The sequence below is a fragment of the Malaclemys terrapin genome, chromosome 20 (genome assembly GCF_027887155.1).
Source record: "Malaclemys terrapin pileata isolate rMalTer1 chromosome 20, rMalTer1.hap1, whole genome shotgun sequence".
NCBI lineage: Eukaryota > Metazoa > Chordata > Testudines > Emydidae > Malaclemys > Malaclemys terrapin.
In genome coordinates, this window is record NC_071524.1 from 17917149 (window position 1) to 17933299 (window position 16151).

At 66.7% G+C, this 16151-nt stretch overlaps 2 protein-coding genes across 4 annotated transcripts; one reads left to right on the forward strand and one right to left on the reverse strand.

The window, feature by feature from the left end:
• The first annotated feature begins 504 nt into the window (after nt 1-504).
• Nucleotides 505-5766, forward strand: ACTMAP (actin maturation protease). Of its 3 annotated transcripts, XM_054009712.1 has the most exons (6): nt 505-641; nt 1278-1346; nt 2168-2292; nt 3499-3628; nt 4152-4222; nt 4662-5766. In XM_054009712.1, exons 3-6 carry the CDS (start codon nt 2190-2192, stop codon nt 5027-5029), a joined length of 672 nt encoding a protein of 223 aa, XP_053865687.1. In that variant the 5' UTR covers nt 505-641; nt 1278-1346; nt 2168-2189; the 3' UTR covers nt 5030-5766. The 3 variants fall into 3 exon arrangements, with proteins under 3 accessions (XP_053865687.1, XP_053865685.1, XP_053865686.1); XM_054009710.1 differs by lacking the exons at nt 505-641; nt 1278-1346 and adding an exon at nt 1426-1566; XM_054009711.1 differs by lacking the exons at nt 505-641; nt 1278-1346 and having other exon boundaries at nt 2222-2292; nt 3313-3628.
• On the reverse strand, nt 5760-14734 carry ITPKC (inositol-trisphosphate 3-kinase C). Its single transcript, XM_054009707.1, has 7 exons — nt 14649-14734; nt 10454-10553; nt 10063-10276; nt 9578-9782; nt 9168-9269; nt 8602-8673; nt 5760-8220 (listed from the first exon to the last, which is right to left on the reverse strand). The coding sequence occupies exons 1-7, from the start codon at nt 14676-14678 to the stop codon at nt 8017-8019; spliced, it is 927 nt and encodes a 308-aa protein (XP_053865682.1). The 5' UTR covers nt 14679-14734; the 3' UTR covers nt 5760-8016.
• Nucleotides 14735-16151: the final 1417 nt, after the last annotated feature.

The window sequence follows — 16151 nt, forward strand, 5'->3', positions numbered from 1 at the left end:
CGCACAAGAGCCGGCCATTGGCTGACTGGAGGTGTCAGTAACCGCTGTTCTCACATTCGATTGGCGGTATTTGTCACGCGACCCGGAAGGGGCGGCTGAGAGGAGGGAAGCGGGTGGCTGGTATCCAATCACGTGATCGGACTCACCCCGCCGCTGCCCGCTCCGCCGGCGGCCGCCATTTTAGGAGGGGCACGAGCCGGACGCGGGGCGGGCGGGGCCCTGAGCCGCCCCCAGCAGCGACCCTGGCCCCATGACCTCCGACCCCGCCGGGCCACGCCCCTACCCCGCTCACCGTGACCCCTGACCCCCGCGAGCTGACCTGTGACCCCTGACCTCTAACCTATGCCCTGGTGACCTTGGTTCCAGTCTGTGCCCTTTCACCTCCTGCTGCCCCCCAACCCCGGAGCCGGGGGGGGGATGGCCCACAGGGGGGGGATGCCCCCACCCCCTCCTGCCCCCCAGCAGGGCCCTGCCCCTCCCCCACCCCCACCTGCCCCACCTCCTCCCCCTCCCCCGCCCAGGCCGCTGCCCCCCTACGGGCTCGACAAGGCCAAGTTCTTCAAGGCGGCCCTGGAGCGAGCGGCCCCGGCGCCCGGCAGTGGGGACGACGTCCGGCACCTGCTGAGCCGCAGGAAATCCAGGTCGGGCCCCGGGCCGGGATCCCCGCGCCGCCCGCTGAGCGGGGCTGGGGCCGGGCCGGCGACGCGCCGGGCAGAACCCAGGGGCCGGGGGGCCCATGCTGCAAGGGGCGGCGGCAGCGGGGACGCTCTCCCCTGGCAGGCAGGGCTGGCCCCAGGGCGGCGCTAGGGGGTGCTGTGCTATGGGGCGGGGGGCTCAGCAGGGGGCGCTCTCCCCTCACAGTCAGCCCTGTCCCTAATCCTCAGGGTGACAGTAGAGGTCTCTGTGTTGCTGGAGGTGCCCATAATTAAAAAGAAACATAAAACCTAGTTCCTAGCCTCCGCTCTTTGCCTCAACGTCCAGGTGTGGTGAACCCAGGAGTCCTGGCCAGGCCTTAACTGAGCTAATTCCATTTTGCCTCCCTAAATTCCCTCTGCAGGGACAACTGGGTACAGGGCCGTGGGCCACTTCCTGTCCCATAGTGGGGCATTGCCGTGTGGCCATCAGACAGCCCAGAGGTAGCCGCAGTCCCAGAGGCAGCTGAAGTCAGCCCTCCGCTTAAAGAGAGCGTCTTATTCATTGTGCAGAGGAGGAAGTGCTGGCGGGCGGGGGCTGGACGGCAAATGGCCAGTAAGTGTTTGCTTGGTTCTGTCTTCCAGCTTTAGCGGGCATTTCAAGTGGCTCCTCTACAACAGGGCGGTGCCTTCCTTAATCCAAGAGGGGCCTCAGTGAGTATTGCAACCGCTTCCTCTCTGTCAGGGCAAACGCAGCCGGAGGCAGCTTTACCCCGGGGGCTGGGGCAGGGGTCTCAGTCCCATGGATCTACAGCTTCCCCTGCTTGGTCCCTCCCAAGCACTTGCCAAGAGCCGTGCGGATGTTTACGGGCAAGCGCACAAAGGGCCAGGGGAACGTTACTCACTGCGTCAGAGGGAAAAGGATCGTGAGCAGGTAGCACAAGGGCAGACAAGTTGGTCTAAACCTAACGTCCGACTCGGGATCTGCCTTTAAAAACCCCACACCTGGCCTTTTCCATCTTAAACAGGTGCCCCCAGGCAAAGCGGGAGCTCCCCCGAACTCCAGCCTGGGGGGGGAGGGGCATAGCCTCAGCGAGCCATACCCTCCTCTGGAGGAATGAAGGCCTTGCTGGAGCTAGCATCTGTGGCAAGACGGCCCATTCACTCATGTCACCTGATCTCCTGGATGTACCGACGTGTGAGCCCAGCGAGTTGAGTTCGAGCAAAGCATTTCAGTCCTCGGGGCTAAGCTCTGGTGAGCCCAGGCAGGGAACAGGAGCCACCGAGGTGCCGCCGCTGCCCCAGGCCCCTGTGATGGCAGGGAATCGACTGAGTGAGACGTGCCCAGATGAGCCCAGCCGGTGACCCGCGCCCCAGGCTGCAGCGGGAGGCCTAAGGACACAGGAACCCAGGGAAGTGTTCCAAGGCTTGCAGAGAAACTCCCGTCTCTGAACCCAGCGCCCTGGGAGGGGGACTGGCTGAGCTCAGCCCGTGGGACCCAGGCTCCCTGCAATGTCTCTTCTCTCCCCCGCTAGGTGCGGGCTGGTGGCACTGTGGATGGCGGGCTCCCTCCTCAGTCTGTCCCAGGACGTCTCCCTGGAGAGGATCGTGCAGGTGGCACTGGAGAGAGGCTACACCGCCCAAGGGGAAATGTTCTCAGGTCAGTGACTGAGGGGGGTTCAAAACTCCCTCCTTGCACTAGGCCCCGGGAGCTGGGCTGGGCGCCGGGGGGAGCCTCCAGGGCCCGGTCTGGGTTGTGACTGCGTGAGGACGTGCCCAGAGGCAGTACATAGCGCAGGGCATGAGGGCTTTGCTCCTGCCTTGCTGGAGTTCGGTCTCTGGCCCTTAGAGCGTTGCTCGGGACCGGACGCCTTCCTGGAGGGGCTCGATGCAGGGAGAGCTGGGTGTCTGGGCTGGAGAGGAGGTCAGACTAGATGGTCTAATTGTCCCTTCCAGCCTTATTCTCTGAACCCTTCTCTCTGCACGGCAGCAGCTCCCAACTCTGTGCCCCCCGCGGGATTAGTTTGCTTGAAAACTTGCAAGCTCCTTGATTTAGGTGAAAACCCCCCGCAGCTGAGCTGTTAATTTCCCGCGAGGAGTGAGCGCTTGGAGGTTTCTGTCCGAGGCAGAAGGTTCCTCTGGAAGCCAGGGCAAGCGGCGGGAGCCTCGCTAATGCCGGCCCTGAGTAGTCCGAGACCATGGCGTATACCAAGCACTTGGGGCTGGGGATTCACCTTTTCTCCACAGCCTGCAGGGCTGGACACTTGTATTTTCAATGAAAGGTGAGGATTTTGTGGAATCCCGGGACTCCAGGAGGTGGAGCTTTGTCAGGAAAAACACCAGCTCTCGTTGGGCTGCTGATCAAATCCTGAGTGCAGGTCCCAGTGAGCCCGGCCTGTATAAATGCCGCGGGGCCAGGGGCCAGCGTTGTGTGTTCTCTCACTGGGGGGAGTCTCAGGCCGGCAGTGACCATTGGGAGCAGCTGGTCCGACCTCCCGCAGAACACGGGCCTTGCCTGAATTCGCTCCCGTGTGAATAGGAGCTTTCTGAAAAACAGCCCAGCTTGATTTCAACGGCTCCAGTGCCGGAGAACCCGCCGCGGCCCTCGGGAAATCGTTCCAATGGTTCCTTCCCCTCCCTGTTACAAATCTGTGCCCGTTTCCTGTCTGAATTTGTCCAGCTTCACCTCCCAGGCGCTGGGTCGTGTCCGCCCGTTGCTAGGCAGTAGAGCCCATGGCGGATGGGCAGCGCGTCTTCGGAGCGCTGCTTTGGGGAGCCGGAAGCCAGGGGCCATGAGCCGAGCTCGGGCTGCGCTGCTGGGGGTGGGCCTCGGAGCAGCTTGAATTCCTGTCCCTGTCCATCCCAGCGGCTGACATGGCCCAGCTGGCCGAGGAGCTGTTCCAGTGCCGGGCCGAGCTGCTCTCGGGAGGTCTCGAGGGAGAGAACCGAGGCAGGATCCTTCGCCATCTGACCGCTGGCTGCCCCCTGCTACTGCCGTATCCTTCCCTGCGCGGTGACCCCATGGGATCCGCACCGCAGCCTGCACGCATGGGCAGGGCTGGCGCAGTTCTGATACCCCTGTAGAGCGGGCCTGGTGGGGTCATTTTAGAGGCAGATGCGGCCACTTCTGGGGTGGGATGTGGTCACATCTCTCATGTCTCCTCTTCCTGGCTGCAGTGGGGCGGGGGGGGAATGAATGTGGGGCAGGTGCCTTCTCCCTCCCAGTGGTTAAATGCCCCACCCACGCCTGCCCCCCTGTGCCCCACCCTTCCGAGGCAGCCTTGCGGTGGCGTCCAGAGCCCGCAGGTACGGAGAGCAGCAGATTTGATGCTCCAGCCCCTCTCTGGTTGGAGAGGTTTAGCGGCCCCATGTGTGCCCAGTCAGCGCTTGGGGGGAGCGCACTTTTCCAGGGGCAGGAGCCGGGTGCCTGGAGCTGGGGCGGCCTGCTCTCCGCACGTGCCCCTGCCTCGCCAACCGGCCCGCCACAGCTCCCTTGGCAAACCTTAACGGCCCTCCCAGCTACGACGAGGACTCCAACCACGAGCCCTGCAGGAGACGCGGCTACAAAGCCCACTGGGCCGTCGTCTCAGGTACGTCCGGGCGGGGGATGGGTTCTGGGGCTGCAGCGAACGGGGCTTCGACCCCTCCTGTCCAGGCCGTTTGCGCTACTCCCAGGCAGCTCCCTGCAGCCACCGCGACCTGCCCCGGTCCACCCCCAAACTCCCCAATGGAAGGGCCTGGGGCGCCCAGCATCCTAAGGCTGGGGCATGGGGACAACCCCACTCAGAGCCGGGCTTCCTGTGCCCGCCCCTTGGCACAGGGAGAAAGAAACCAGGAGGGCGAGTTGGCCTGGCTGCATTTCCAAGGCTCGCCACAAGGGGGCGGCAGCTGGCCAGGCACGGGCCGACTCTCAGGGACCCGTCCGGAGGGGCTGCCCCCCGCACTGGCCCGGTGATCGCAGGGGCGTGGCGGGGCTTGGACAGGATGGAACTGCCCTGGGGAGACTGGCTAGCTCCTCTCCTCCTGCAGGACTCCTGCTGGGCCTCAGGGGCGGCGCCCTCAGCCCGGCCTGCCAGGAGGACGGGGAGATCGCCGGCCTCTTCCACCCCAGCCCAGCCTGCCCCCCGCCTGCCCCGGAGGACGTGCTGGAGATCTACCTGCTCTCCAAGCAGGGCAAGAGCTGGCGCCCCCAGCTGTGGAGCTACCGGCAGGCACACGAGAGCAACGCCCAGCTGACCGACTTCTGCCCCAAGCGGGTGGGCGACGGCAAGGTCTACGTGGTGCCCGCGGGAGGCGTGAGGGCAGGGCTCTGCGGCAAGACCGTGCTGCTGCACCCGCGGACCGCACCGAGCGCCCTGCCCCAGCCAGCCGGGCCCCCCCCTGCTGCCGAGTGCTAGGCGCCACCGGAGCACCCGCCTGCTGCAAACTCCCTGCCCATGCTACAAGGGACAGCGGGGCCTAGTGGGTGGAGCACTGATCTGGGACTCAGTGGGGCATGGCTCTGCCGCTCTTCCCCTCTCTGTGCCTCAGTTTCCCCTCTGCAAAATGGGGCCAATGATCCTGCCCTCCTTTGCAGGCGCCTGGAGACGGAGCGGTGCACGGGGAGGGGCAGAGCGTAGCATACTCAGACCCACTGAGGAGACAGCCGCTGGGGTTAAAGTGCCGGGTGCGGCCCCGGCCCCTTTTTGCTGATGCCCGCCGGCCTGCGGCCGTGGGGGAGGAGCAGCTATTTCAGGCCCTCTCCAGAGGCACTACTGCTCTTCTACCCAGTGACGCTTTTCAGAATGTCCCAGATTCCTGGTTTGGGGCCACGGCGCCAGGAAACGGCAGGTACTTGTGGCCGGCTCTGAAAATAACTTAACGCTTCCTGTCTGCCACCCGCCACTGTTAGCTCTTGAGAGCAGGGACTGGCTCTCAGTCGGGGTCTGGGCAGCGCCCGGTCCGACGGGGCCCTGATCTCGGGCGGGGTCTGGGCAGCGCCCGGTCCGACGGGGCCCTGATCTCGGGCGGGGTCTGGGCAGCGCCCGGCGCAATGGTCTCGGATCTCTAGAGTTGCTGTCATACAGCGAACTTGGGAACTTTAACCCATGCCCAGCAAACATGCATTAAAGACAAAGGCTGTTTGGTTTCCACACCGGCAGGTTCTGTTTATTGTGACAGGTTCCGGCCCCGGAGGCCTAGCCGTGTTCCCGTCTCCAGAGGGGCGGCAGAGCCCCACGCAGGGGAATGGGCCAGGGACAACGCTCGGTCCTGAGAACGTCCTGCCTTAGCACCCCTCGCTCCACTGGCTGGAGGGGCTCCGCTACCACTGGGGGACCTGTTCAGACCCCCCCCTCCCCCGCAGGAGCTGACCCGCTCACAGCCTCGGGCAGCAAGGTCGCGTGGGTTAGGTGCTGACTCCTGGGTTCCATTCCCAGCTCTGCCACTGACCCCGGGCAAGCCTCTGCCCCACTCCGTGCCTCAGTTTCCCCTCCCCGCCTTTGTCTGGACTGTGAGCTCTTTGGGCAGGGACTGTCTCTCGCGGGGTGCGTGCAGGGCCCGGATCTCGGCTGGGGACTCTTGAGTGCCGCTGTCGGTTCTGCTGCGGGGCCCCGGGCTGGCCGGGAATGGCCGGCAGGGACTAGCACCTGTGGCAGCTGCTCTCCGAGGTTGGAATCAAAGGCTCGGAGCCGGTGGCTCAGCCGGGGCAGCCGCATTTCCAGCGCTTGGCCTCTGCCCTGCCGGTGCGACCCAGCGCTATTGAGGGCAGCCAGAACCCCTGGCGACTGGATTCGGAAGGGCCCGTCCCCGCTGGCCAGCTCCACGCTGCGCTCCTGAGCCCGAGGAGGGTCCCCTGAACCACGCCCACCTGCCCCCACAAGCTCGTGGGTGCAGTGAGTCCGTGCTCAGGCAGAGCTGAACCTGGCAGGGGCTGCAGAGCTGACCGGCTCCCACGCAGGGCGGCCACGGCTCAGGCAGCTCCCAGCAGGGCCCTTGGTCGTCTCTGCCACTAGGGTCGGGGCCCAATGCAGCCAGAGCTCCTGAATCCAGCCGTCCCTTGCGCCTTGGAAAAGGCTCCCCACTGGCCAGGCTTGAAGCTGGGACAGGTGGAAGCGACTCCCAGGGGGTTGGTTCTGCCCGTGAGATGCTCACGCAGACGCAGCGAGCGCTCAGGAAACGAGGCCCAGACCGCGGCAGAGCAAGAGGAACCCAGGCGCCTCACTCGGGCCCTTGTGAATCAGGTGCGACACGTGTGTTCCTCGGCCCGGGCCGGGACCCTGGCAGAGAAGTGGCCTGCGACTGGCCGTGGCAGCGCCCTGTGCGAAGGGTGAGAGCCCGCGGCGAGCCCAAGGCTGGCTAGGAGACCCACACACAGCTGGCAGAGGAGGTGGTGGGGCCAGGGCCCTGCGCGAAGGGCAAGAGCCCAAGGCTGGCTAGGAGACCCACACACAGCTGGCAGAGGAGGTACCCGGGCCAGGGCCCTGCGCGAAGGGCGAGAACCCAAGGCTGGCCTAGGAGACCCACACACAGCTGGCAGAGGAGGTGGCGTCCCGGTTGGTTCTCAAGGGGCCGAGACCCCTGTAAAGACAGGCTGAGCGTTCCAGCCCGGCTCACCCTCCAGCAGGGCCACGAATGCTTCAGGGGAAGGGACGAGAACCCTGTAGCCGCAGCTGGGGGTCGACCCGCCACCCGGGAGGCTTGCGTCAGAGCCCACAGCCGCCCGCCACACCAGGGCCCAGTCGCTGTTGCCAAAAAGTCTTTTAAAGTGTCTCGAATTTAACCTCCCATGAATCGGTAAGGTGGGGGCGCTGCTGCCCCGCCCACGGGCAGCTCCCTGCAGATCAGGTCCCCTGGAGCAGCCCGGTGGTGGGGCTGGAATCGGGGCTGGGAGGCCTCGCCCCCCCCCGGGCCCAGCTGTGAAATTAAGCAGAGCTGAAGGAAAATGGGCCGTGAACAGGCGAGGGGCCCGGAGGATCCGAACCCCCTTCGGTTCGGTTCCAGCCGGCGTCACTGCCGGGGCCTGGAGTGCAGGATCGCCGAGACAATGCCCTCCGAAACGCGGGTGTCTCCCGTCGAGCGCCCCGAAGCTCCAATCTCAGCCTTCCCAGGGTTCCCCCGGCTGGGCGGGAAACGGCTCCTCTCCGAGATGGGACCAGTTCTCGCCCCTTCCCGTTAGCTGGCGTAAACCGGGTCCTGTGACGTCTGCGTGACAGGCCGGGCACTGCACCTATCCTCTCCCCGGCGCGGGGCCGTCTGAGCCGAGCCGCCGGAAGCTGGCCCAGGCAGACGGGGCGCAATGGGCCCCAGCTCCGAGCGGGGCTGTAGCATATCTGGCTGTATAAATAAGAGGCAGGGAGGGCACCGCACGGCAGTGCCCAGCTATTGCACAGAGCCGGCGCCCGGCTCAGTCCTGCTCCATGGTGCTGAAGATGGCGATGAGATTGTCCAGCCCCCAGAGGTAGCCGTCCTCCCGGTTCCCCTCCACCCACGGCAGCCGGTGCGTCAGCGTCTGTCCCCCGGCCAGTGGCACCGTCTTGCCGAAGTCGATCATCCAGACCTTGGCCAGCCCCGTCCGGTCATGGACAAACAGTAGAGAGCTCCCCACCACCTGTCGGGGGGCAAACACAGAGCTCAGTGAGCGGGGGGCTGGGAGCCAAGACTCCTGGGTTCTCTCCCCGGCTCTGAAAGGTGAGTGGGGTCTAGTGGTTAGAGCAGGGGGGCTGGGAGCCCGGAGGATTAATTAATTGCTCTGGGATCCACAGGAGGAAGGCGCTGTAGAACCCAGCGCATCCAGGCGTGGCCAGAGGGGAGACGTGTTGCTTCCTACGGACCCGGGGCTGCCAGGGGGCAGGAGAACAGACCCTGCATCCTAGCGCATGTGCCCAGATCCCCAGGGCGAGGACCACTGGCTGGGCCCCCTGCTCGGCAGGGAGCGCCTCCCCCCGCAGGCCTGCCGCCTCCCTCAGCCCCACACCCAGCCAGAACCTACCTCGTGGGTCTTGAAGAACTCGGACTGCTCCAGCGCCGCCCGCAGCTCCTTCAAGCGGCCCAGGTAGTTAGTCTGGGGAGGAAGAGGGGAGGTGGACAGGTGAGGCCGAGGTAGCTGCGGGAGGCCAGCAGGGGGCGATGGCGCTGCGGGACCCACCTGAGCATTAGCCAGGCCCAGCCCGTCTGGGCCCTGGCAGGGAGGGGAATGCGGCTGGCCCGATCGGCAGGGGCTGGCACCACGGCAGTGTTGGGGGGCTGTGGGATGGGGGCTCAGCAGGGGGCGCTCTCCCCTGGCAGGCAGGACTGTCCCTAGGAGGCGCTGTGGGGTAGGGAGCGGGGCGGGGGCAGCAGGGGGCGCTGTCCCCTGGCAGGCAGGGCTGGCGCTAGGACAGCACTAGGGGGCGCTGTGCTGCCGCACGCTGGTTGAAACAAAAGTCACACACATACTAGCCAGCTGCTGTACTGTACCCCAGAGCTGGCTGCATCTTGGCAGCGAAAAGCCCAAGCTCTGGGCGATGCCCCCCCCAGCCAGGGCCAGCAGCACCACCGGGGAGCCCAGCCCCTCACCAGAATGGTTCTGTCGCCGTCCACGAAGTCGCCCAGTGCCTGCACCACCTGCTCGGGCAGCCGCGTCTTCTTGAAGTTGGTGCTGCAGGTGCCGTCAGCTTTCTGGGGACACAGAGACCTGTCAGGCCGGGGCATGGGGGGGGCGAGGGGGACGCACGTGCCCCAGTCAGACCCGCTGCCCCTAGAGCCAGCCCTGCCCCAGCCAGATGTGATCTCCCCTCCCCAGAGCCAGACGCCCCTGCCCCAGCCAGACGTGATCTCCCCTCCCCAGAGCCAGACGCCCCTGCCCCAGCCAGACGTGATCTCCCCTCCCCAGAGCCAGACGCCCCTGCCCCAGCCAGGCTAGCTCTGCCCCAGCCAGATGTGACCCCCCCAGCCAGGCCTGCTCCGCCCCAGCTCGTGGCCCCCACCTTGATGCCCTCGATGCGGAAGCCCAGCGTGGCGGTGGAGCTGAGCGACTCCCTCCACTGCATGTAGCGGGGCTTGAGCACGGCGCGCTGGGCGTGCTCCTCGGGCGTGGGCGCCCCCGGGTCCACCGCCACCATCTTCTCGTACATGTCACAGCGCAGCCGGGGCCGCTGGCGAGCTTGCTCCAGCTCTTCCTCCAGGTACGTCCTGCGGGGGGCAGAGCGGGGATCAGCTGGGGGCGCTCACCCCACGGCCCATGCCTCAGCCAGCCCTTGGCTCTGGCACTCCCAGAGCAGAGCTCCTGGGTTCTACCCCGGCTGTGGGGGCTAGTGGTTAGAGGAGGGGGCTGGGAGCCAGGACTCCTGGGTTCTCTCCTGGCTCTGGGAGGGGAGTGGGGGCTAGTGATTAGAGCAGGGGGGCTGGGAGCCAGGACTCCTGGGTTCTCTCGCTGAGGCAGCTTGCCTGTGCCCCGCAGCCAGGTTCTCACCTGACCCCCATCTTGCAGTCCATGATGGAGGGCGTCTCGAAGCTGGCCAGCAGATCCTCCATCTGGTTGTAGCGCTCGCCGTCCCGCTGCGCCAGCCCGAAGTAGGTGGGCACATGGGGGCGCAGTGAGTCCCGCATGAGGTGCTCCAGGCACTGCTGCTCCCGCGGGCAGAACTTCTTCATGATCCGCCCGTAGTCCCCGGCTTTGAAATTCCCTGCGGGGGAGGGAGGGGATGGCTGGGGTCAGGGGAGCGAGGACACACCCCGGCCCGTGCCCGGTGGGCATACGGTGCTGCCTTCGCCAGCCACCATCAGGGCTGGCTGCACCCCCCAGTAGAGCTCCCCTCCCCGCACGGGCTTACCGTGCCCCCCGTTCCCACGGCCCCTCTCACCCGCATGGCCGGCCAGCTGCACCCAGGGGTAGCGCTTCTTGAAGGACACCACGAAAGGCGACCAGTGGACCATGCTCTTGAGTTTCTTCCACGGCTTGTTCTACAGAGAAAGGCAGGGAGGGAGTTAGTGCCCAAGCCACCCCCCGTACTGTAGGAGGGTCCCAGCTGAGATCACACCCCCCCCAGTTCCAGTGTGCCAGGTGCTGCACAGACCCCAAGTGAGAGCCCCTACCTGCTCCGCACAGCTCACAGGAAGGATTGTTCTCCCCATGTTACAGGTGGGGAAACTGAGGCCCAGAATAACTGCGGGAGAGCTCAGAAAAGAACAAAAAGGGAGGGACTCCTCCCCCAACCCCTGCTCTAACCACTAGACCCTGCTCCTCTCCCAGAGCTGGGATAGAACCCAGGAGTCCTGGCTCCCTGCTCCCCCCCGCCCCGCTCTAACCACCAGACCCCACTCCCCTCCCAGAGCCGGGGAGAGAATCCAGGACTCCTGGCTCCCAGCCCCCCTGACCCCATGCATGCGGCTAGTTCAGAAGCTCGGCTGGGCCCGACCATTGGTTATGGGGCGTTCCCGCCCAGGTGAGCCTGTCGCCCGTCTGGGCCTTCGACACCTCCCCCTGGCAGGCACCCAGCCCCTGCGCCCTCCCCCAGCCCCCTCCGACCTCCGGCATTGCCCCCTCCTGCATCGGCCCAGTCAGCTGGGGTCTGGCCCTGCTAACTGCCGGGGGCCCGGAGCCGGTTGGCCGGAGCCCAGGTCAAGGCGGGCGCTGCCCCATGGAGAGACGCTGGCTTGGCACCGCCGCTCGGCGCAGATCAGAGTCCCCATCCCCGCCCCCTGCCTGGACTTTCACCCAGGGCACAGGTCGGTGCAGGGGGGCGGGGTCCCTACCACCTGCTGGCACCAGCTAGTCCGGGAGCTGCTGAGACTGGCCCCCGGGCTGTCCCCTCTGCTCAGGGGCAGGAGGTGGGAGGGCCAGGCCAAGGCCACCCCACCCCCACCCCCATATGGTCCCTGAGGGACAAGCCCATGTGGGCCTCATGTCTGGGAGCCAGGACTCCTGGGTTCTCTCCCCAGCTCTGCGAGGGGAGTGGGCTCTAGTGGTTAGAGTGCGGGGGGGGGGGGCTGGGAGCCCGGACGCCTGGGTTCTAGGGGTTTCTCAAGAACACAACACAGCCAGGAGCCTCAGCCATTGTTACCAAACCAGTTCACGGCTGCACCAGCTTCACCCTTTCAACAGACACTCCCTCCCCCCGCACCGCTCAGCACTTCCCCCAGAGCACTTCCCCGGGCCCCGGCCCCGGCCTGACGCACATTTTCCATCACAAGCGCCTCGCGGTTTCTTGCTGACTCTGTGCGAGGCGGCTGTGAGCTCCGAGCAGAAACCTGCTGGCGTGACCAGGGCCGAGGCACAACCAAGCTGGGGGGGGGAAACTGGTCGGCCAGCGGCGAGGGCCTGGGACTGGAGTCAGGACACCTGGCTCTGCCACTGATGTATGGGGCGGCCCTGGGCAACTCCTTGCATCTCCCCAGGCCTCAGTCCCCCAGCAGTGACATGGGGAGAACAGCCTGCCCTCTGTTGCTCTGGGTGGGCGCAGCGCCCAGCCCGGGTCTGGGCAGCGCCGGGACCAACGGGGCCCTGATCTCTGTCAGGGTCTGGGCAGCACCCGGCATGACGGGGCCCCCATCTCGTCTGGGGTCTGGGCAGCGCCTGGCGCGATGGGACCCTGATTTCTGTCAGGGTCTGGGCAGCGCCCGGCGCGACGGGACCCCGATCTCAGCTGGGGTCTGGGCAGCGCCCAGCGTGACGGGGCCCTGATCTCTGTCAGGGTCTGGGCAGCGCCCGGCGCGACGGGGCCCTGATCTCCGCTGGGGTCTGGGCAGTGCCCGGCGCGACGGGGCCCCCATCTCGGCTGGGGTCTGGGCAGCGCCCGGCGCGACGGGACCCTGATATCTGTCAGGGTCTGGGTGGCGCCTGGCACGACGGGGCCCCGATCTCGGCTGGGGTCTGGGCAGCGCCCGGCGCGACGGGGCCCTGATCTCCGCTGGGGTCTGGGCAGCGCCCGGCGCGACGGGGCCCTGATCTCGGCTGGGGTCTGGGCAGCACCCAGCACGACGGGGCCCTGATCTCGGTCAGGACATCAAGGCGCTCCCCTGCTAACAGCTGGGTCTCACTTACCCGGGAAAGCAGCTTTTAAGGAATCCCCCCTCTCGGGAAGCCAATTTTCGCTGGATCTCCAATCCCCGTCCCAAGCTGCCCCATCCAGTAATTGCCCAGACCCAGCCGCGGCAGCGTGGACCTGCCCCGTCCCGCCCCGCGTCTGGGTGGCATCGGGGGGGCAGGGCAGGAGTCAGAGACTTGTCATGGGAAAGCAGAGGCTGGGCCTTCAGGTTTTCCATCCCAACAGGTTTGTCTGCTCTGCACGTGACAGCCGGGGGGGGGGGGCGGGGGGGCAGGTGCGGTCGTCGCTCGGCGTCCCGGACCATTTCCTCTTCCCCTTCCAAAGCACCGTGAAGCCACCCGCGCCCCAGGGAGCATCAGCCGGGTGCTACAGGGGGGAATGGGGAAACTGAGGCACAGAGCAGGGCCAACCCCCCCACAAGCAGCCGTAGACTGAACCTGGGGTCCAGGGAGGCCGGCCTTGTGGAGGCCCCGGGCTGGAACCCAGGAGATCGGGGTCTGCCTGGAGTCACTGTGGCTCAGTTTCCCCACCTGCGAGGCAGGGGTAACCTGCTAACTAGCGAGCTGCAAACAATGCCCTGGCACCAGCGTCGCCCGGACGGCTGCGAGGCCCCCAAAGGGTGTGGGAACAGAACCCAGGAGTCCGGCTCTGAAGGCCCCAGGCTCCTTCCCCCATTCTCACCCCGTTTTCAGGCGGTTCCGAGAACCCCTTTCAGGCTCGGAAAACCGCGGCTCATTCCCGACAGCCGGGACCCACCGGCCATGGGGCAGCCCCCCAGGGGCACGGGGCTCCCGGTGAGCCCGACGCTGCACACCCAGCCGGGGCAGTGGCCAGACACAGGGGCAGTGGGGGGTGATTTATCCCACACTGGCGGAGCACAGAGGGCTGGAGGGGCCAACCCGATCCACTCCCAGCTCCCCCACGGCCCGGCGACCCCCCCTCCTGCAGCGCCCAGCCTCCCCAGGGAAACCAGGCCGAGGGTTTAACCAGCCGGCGGCCTGGGACGTGGGGGACATTTTCCCATGAGCACCAGGTGCATTCGCTCCACGAGGGGCCTGGGGGTCCCGCCACCCCCACCCCAAAGGCTGGGAGTCGGGCCGGGTTCTGGGCAGGGTGCGGGGGCCTGGCTCGTGGTGACCAGTTGGCAGCTTTCCACTCAAACGTCCCCTGGGGGCTGCAAGTGAGTCCCTGGCTTTGCCATGGCGTGTCAGCCGGGGGCAGGGATCACACACGGGCAAAGGGCCCCCACAGGGTAACAGCGCTCGAGAACCTCGCTCATCGCAAGAGCCAGGACACCTGGGTTCTATCCCCGGCTTGGGGACGAGGGGCTAGTGGTTAGTGCAGGGGGATGGGGGCCAGGACTCCTGGGTTCTCTCCCCGGCTCTGGGAGGGGAGTGGGGCCTGGTGGTTAGAGCAGGGGGCAGTCGCTGCTGGGGGGGGGGTCCCCAGCTGTGTAACCCCCCCTCTGCTCATGCTGCGGCACCGTCGGGGGGGCAGAGCTGAGCCACCAGGGGCAAAGAGCCCCCCTGGTCTGGCCCCTGGGCAGGCAGCCAACAGGGGGCGGGGGCTCTGGAGTCCCCCCCACCTCCATGGCCAGACAAAGCCCAGCGCCTGGGGCGAATCGCTATGGCAACACGCAGGGGAGCCATTGTCCTCTGGATAAAAGGGCAGGACGCCTGGGGGCGGGGGGAGCTGGGAGCCCGGACGCCTGGGTTCTATCCCCGGGGGGAGGGGTGGGGCCGGGCTGGCGGTCGAGGTGCCCGGTAACCTCTCAATGTCCCGGAGCCCCCGGGAGCTGGGTCAGCCCCCTCGTGCCCACCTGGGGAAGCTGAGGCACAGAGCAGACCGGGTCCCTGGGCCGAGCCCTGGACCCACCTCGGGTAACCCCACATCCTGCTATTCGGGGTTTGTCTTCTACAGACACCTCTCCCGCCCCCCCCCCCCGCCCCCCCAAAACCCCCAACGTGTCCTGCTCGGTTGCACCTGCCCCGTGCGCCCCGCGGGTACTTACCCGATGGGGGCTCCTGTCTCGCGGCTTCATGGCCCGCCAGCCCCACGGCCCCACGCTTCCCCTTGGCGCCAGCTCCCTCTTTGCAAGGCAGCCGGAGCCCTCCCCTCTGGCTGGCATCCAAGCCTGGGCGGGGGGGCCCGGGGGGGTGACGACGCCAGGGGGTTGCCAAGCAACCGGGCCATCTGGCAGAGAATTTTCCATGACAGCGACAGGAGACAGGCCCTGGCGCGGGCAGGGGGCAGCCACCCGGGGGCGCTCCGCCCACCCCATGGGGGGCAGGGCTCGGATACAGGACACCGGGGTTCAAGTCCTGGCTGGGCCCCGGACTTGCTGTGAGACCTCGGGCCAGACTCAGTTTCCCCATCTAGTGTCTGGTTGGAGTGGGGGCCCTTCGGGACAGGGACTGTCTCGCTGAGTCTGCGGTGGTGGGGCTGGGTTCATTTCCCCCCCGCATGGGGATTTTTGCTGCAGTGTATTTTTAAAGCCCACACGTGGGTGAGTTCACGTAGGAGTGTGCGTGGGGGGCGGGGCTGGTTACATCATCTGTGCCCCCAAGGCACAAGTCAGCCCCCCCCTCCCCCAGTGAGCTCCCCTCTGCCCTGGGGCAAACAGCAAAGCCGGGCATTTACCCCCATCTCCTGGCACAGCCCAGCCGGGTTCATCTGCACCCAGGCTATGGGAAGGAAGAGCCGGTGCCCACAGCCTCTCCCCGGCGGGCACACGCTGTCCTGCATCAGCCCGGGAGACAAGAACACAAACACGCCCTGTTTATCCCCAAACCAAGGCCAGGGCGGTAAATACCAGCAGCAACACCAGTCACGGGACAGCCTGTCCTCCTTGGGTGGGGTGAGACAGCCGGCTGCAACCCAGGTGTCCTGCTCCCAGCCCCCTGCTCTAACCACTAGACCCCCCTCCCCTCCCAGAGCCAGGGACAGAACCCAAGAGTCCTGGCTCCCATCCCCCTGCTCTAACCACTGACCCCACTCCCCTCTCAGAGCCGGGGAGAGAACCCAGGAGTCCTGGCTCCCAGCCCCCCTGCTCTAACCACTAGACCCCACTCCCCTCCCAGAGCCGGGAGAGAACCCAGGAGTCCTGGCTCCCATCCCCTCTGCTCTAACCACTGACCCCGCTCCCCTACCAGAGCCGGGGAGAGAACCCAGGAGTCCTGGCTCCCATCCCCCTGCTCTAACCACTGACCCCACTCCCCTCTCAGAGCCGGCGAGAGAACCCAGGACTCCTGTTTCCCATCCCCTCTGCTCTAACCACTAGACCCCCCTCCCCTCCCAGAGCTGGGGAGAGAACCCAGGAGTCCTGGCTCCCAGCCCCCCTGCTCTAACCACTAGACCCCACTCCCCTCCCAGAGCCGGGGAGAGAACCCAGGAGTCCTGGCTCCCATCCCCTCTGCTCTAACCACTGACCCCGCTCCCCTACCAGAGCCGGGGAGAGAACCCAGGAGTCCTGGCTCCCATCCCCCTGCTCTAACCACTGACCCCACTCCCCTCT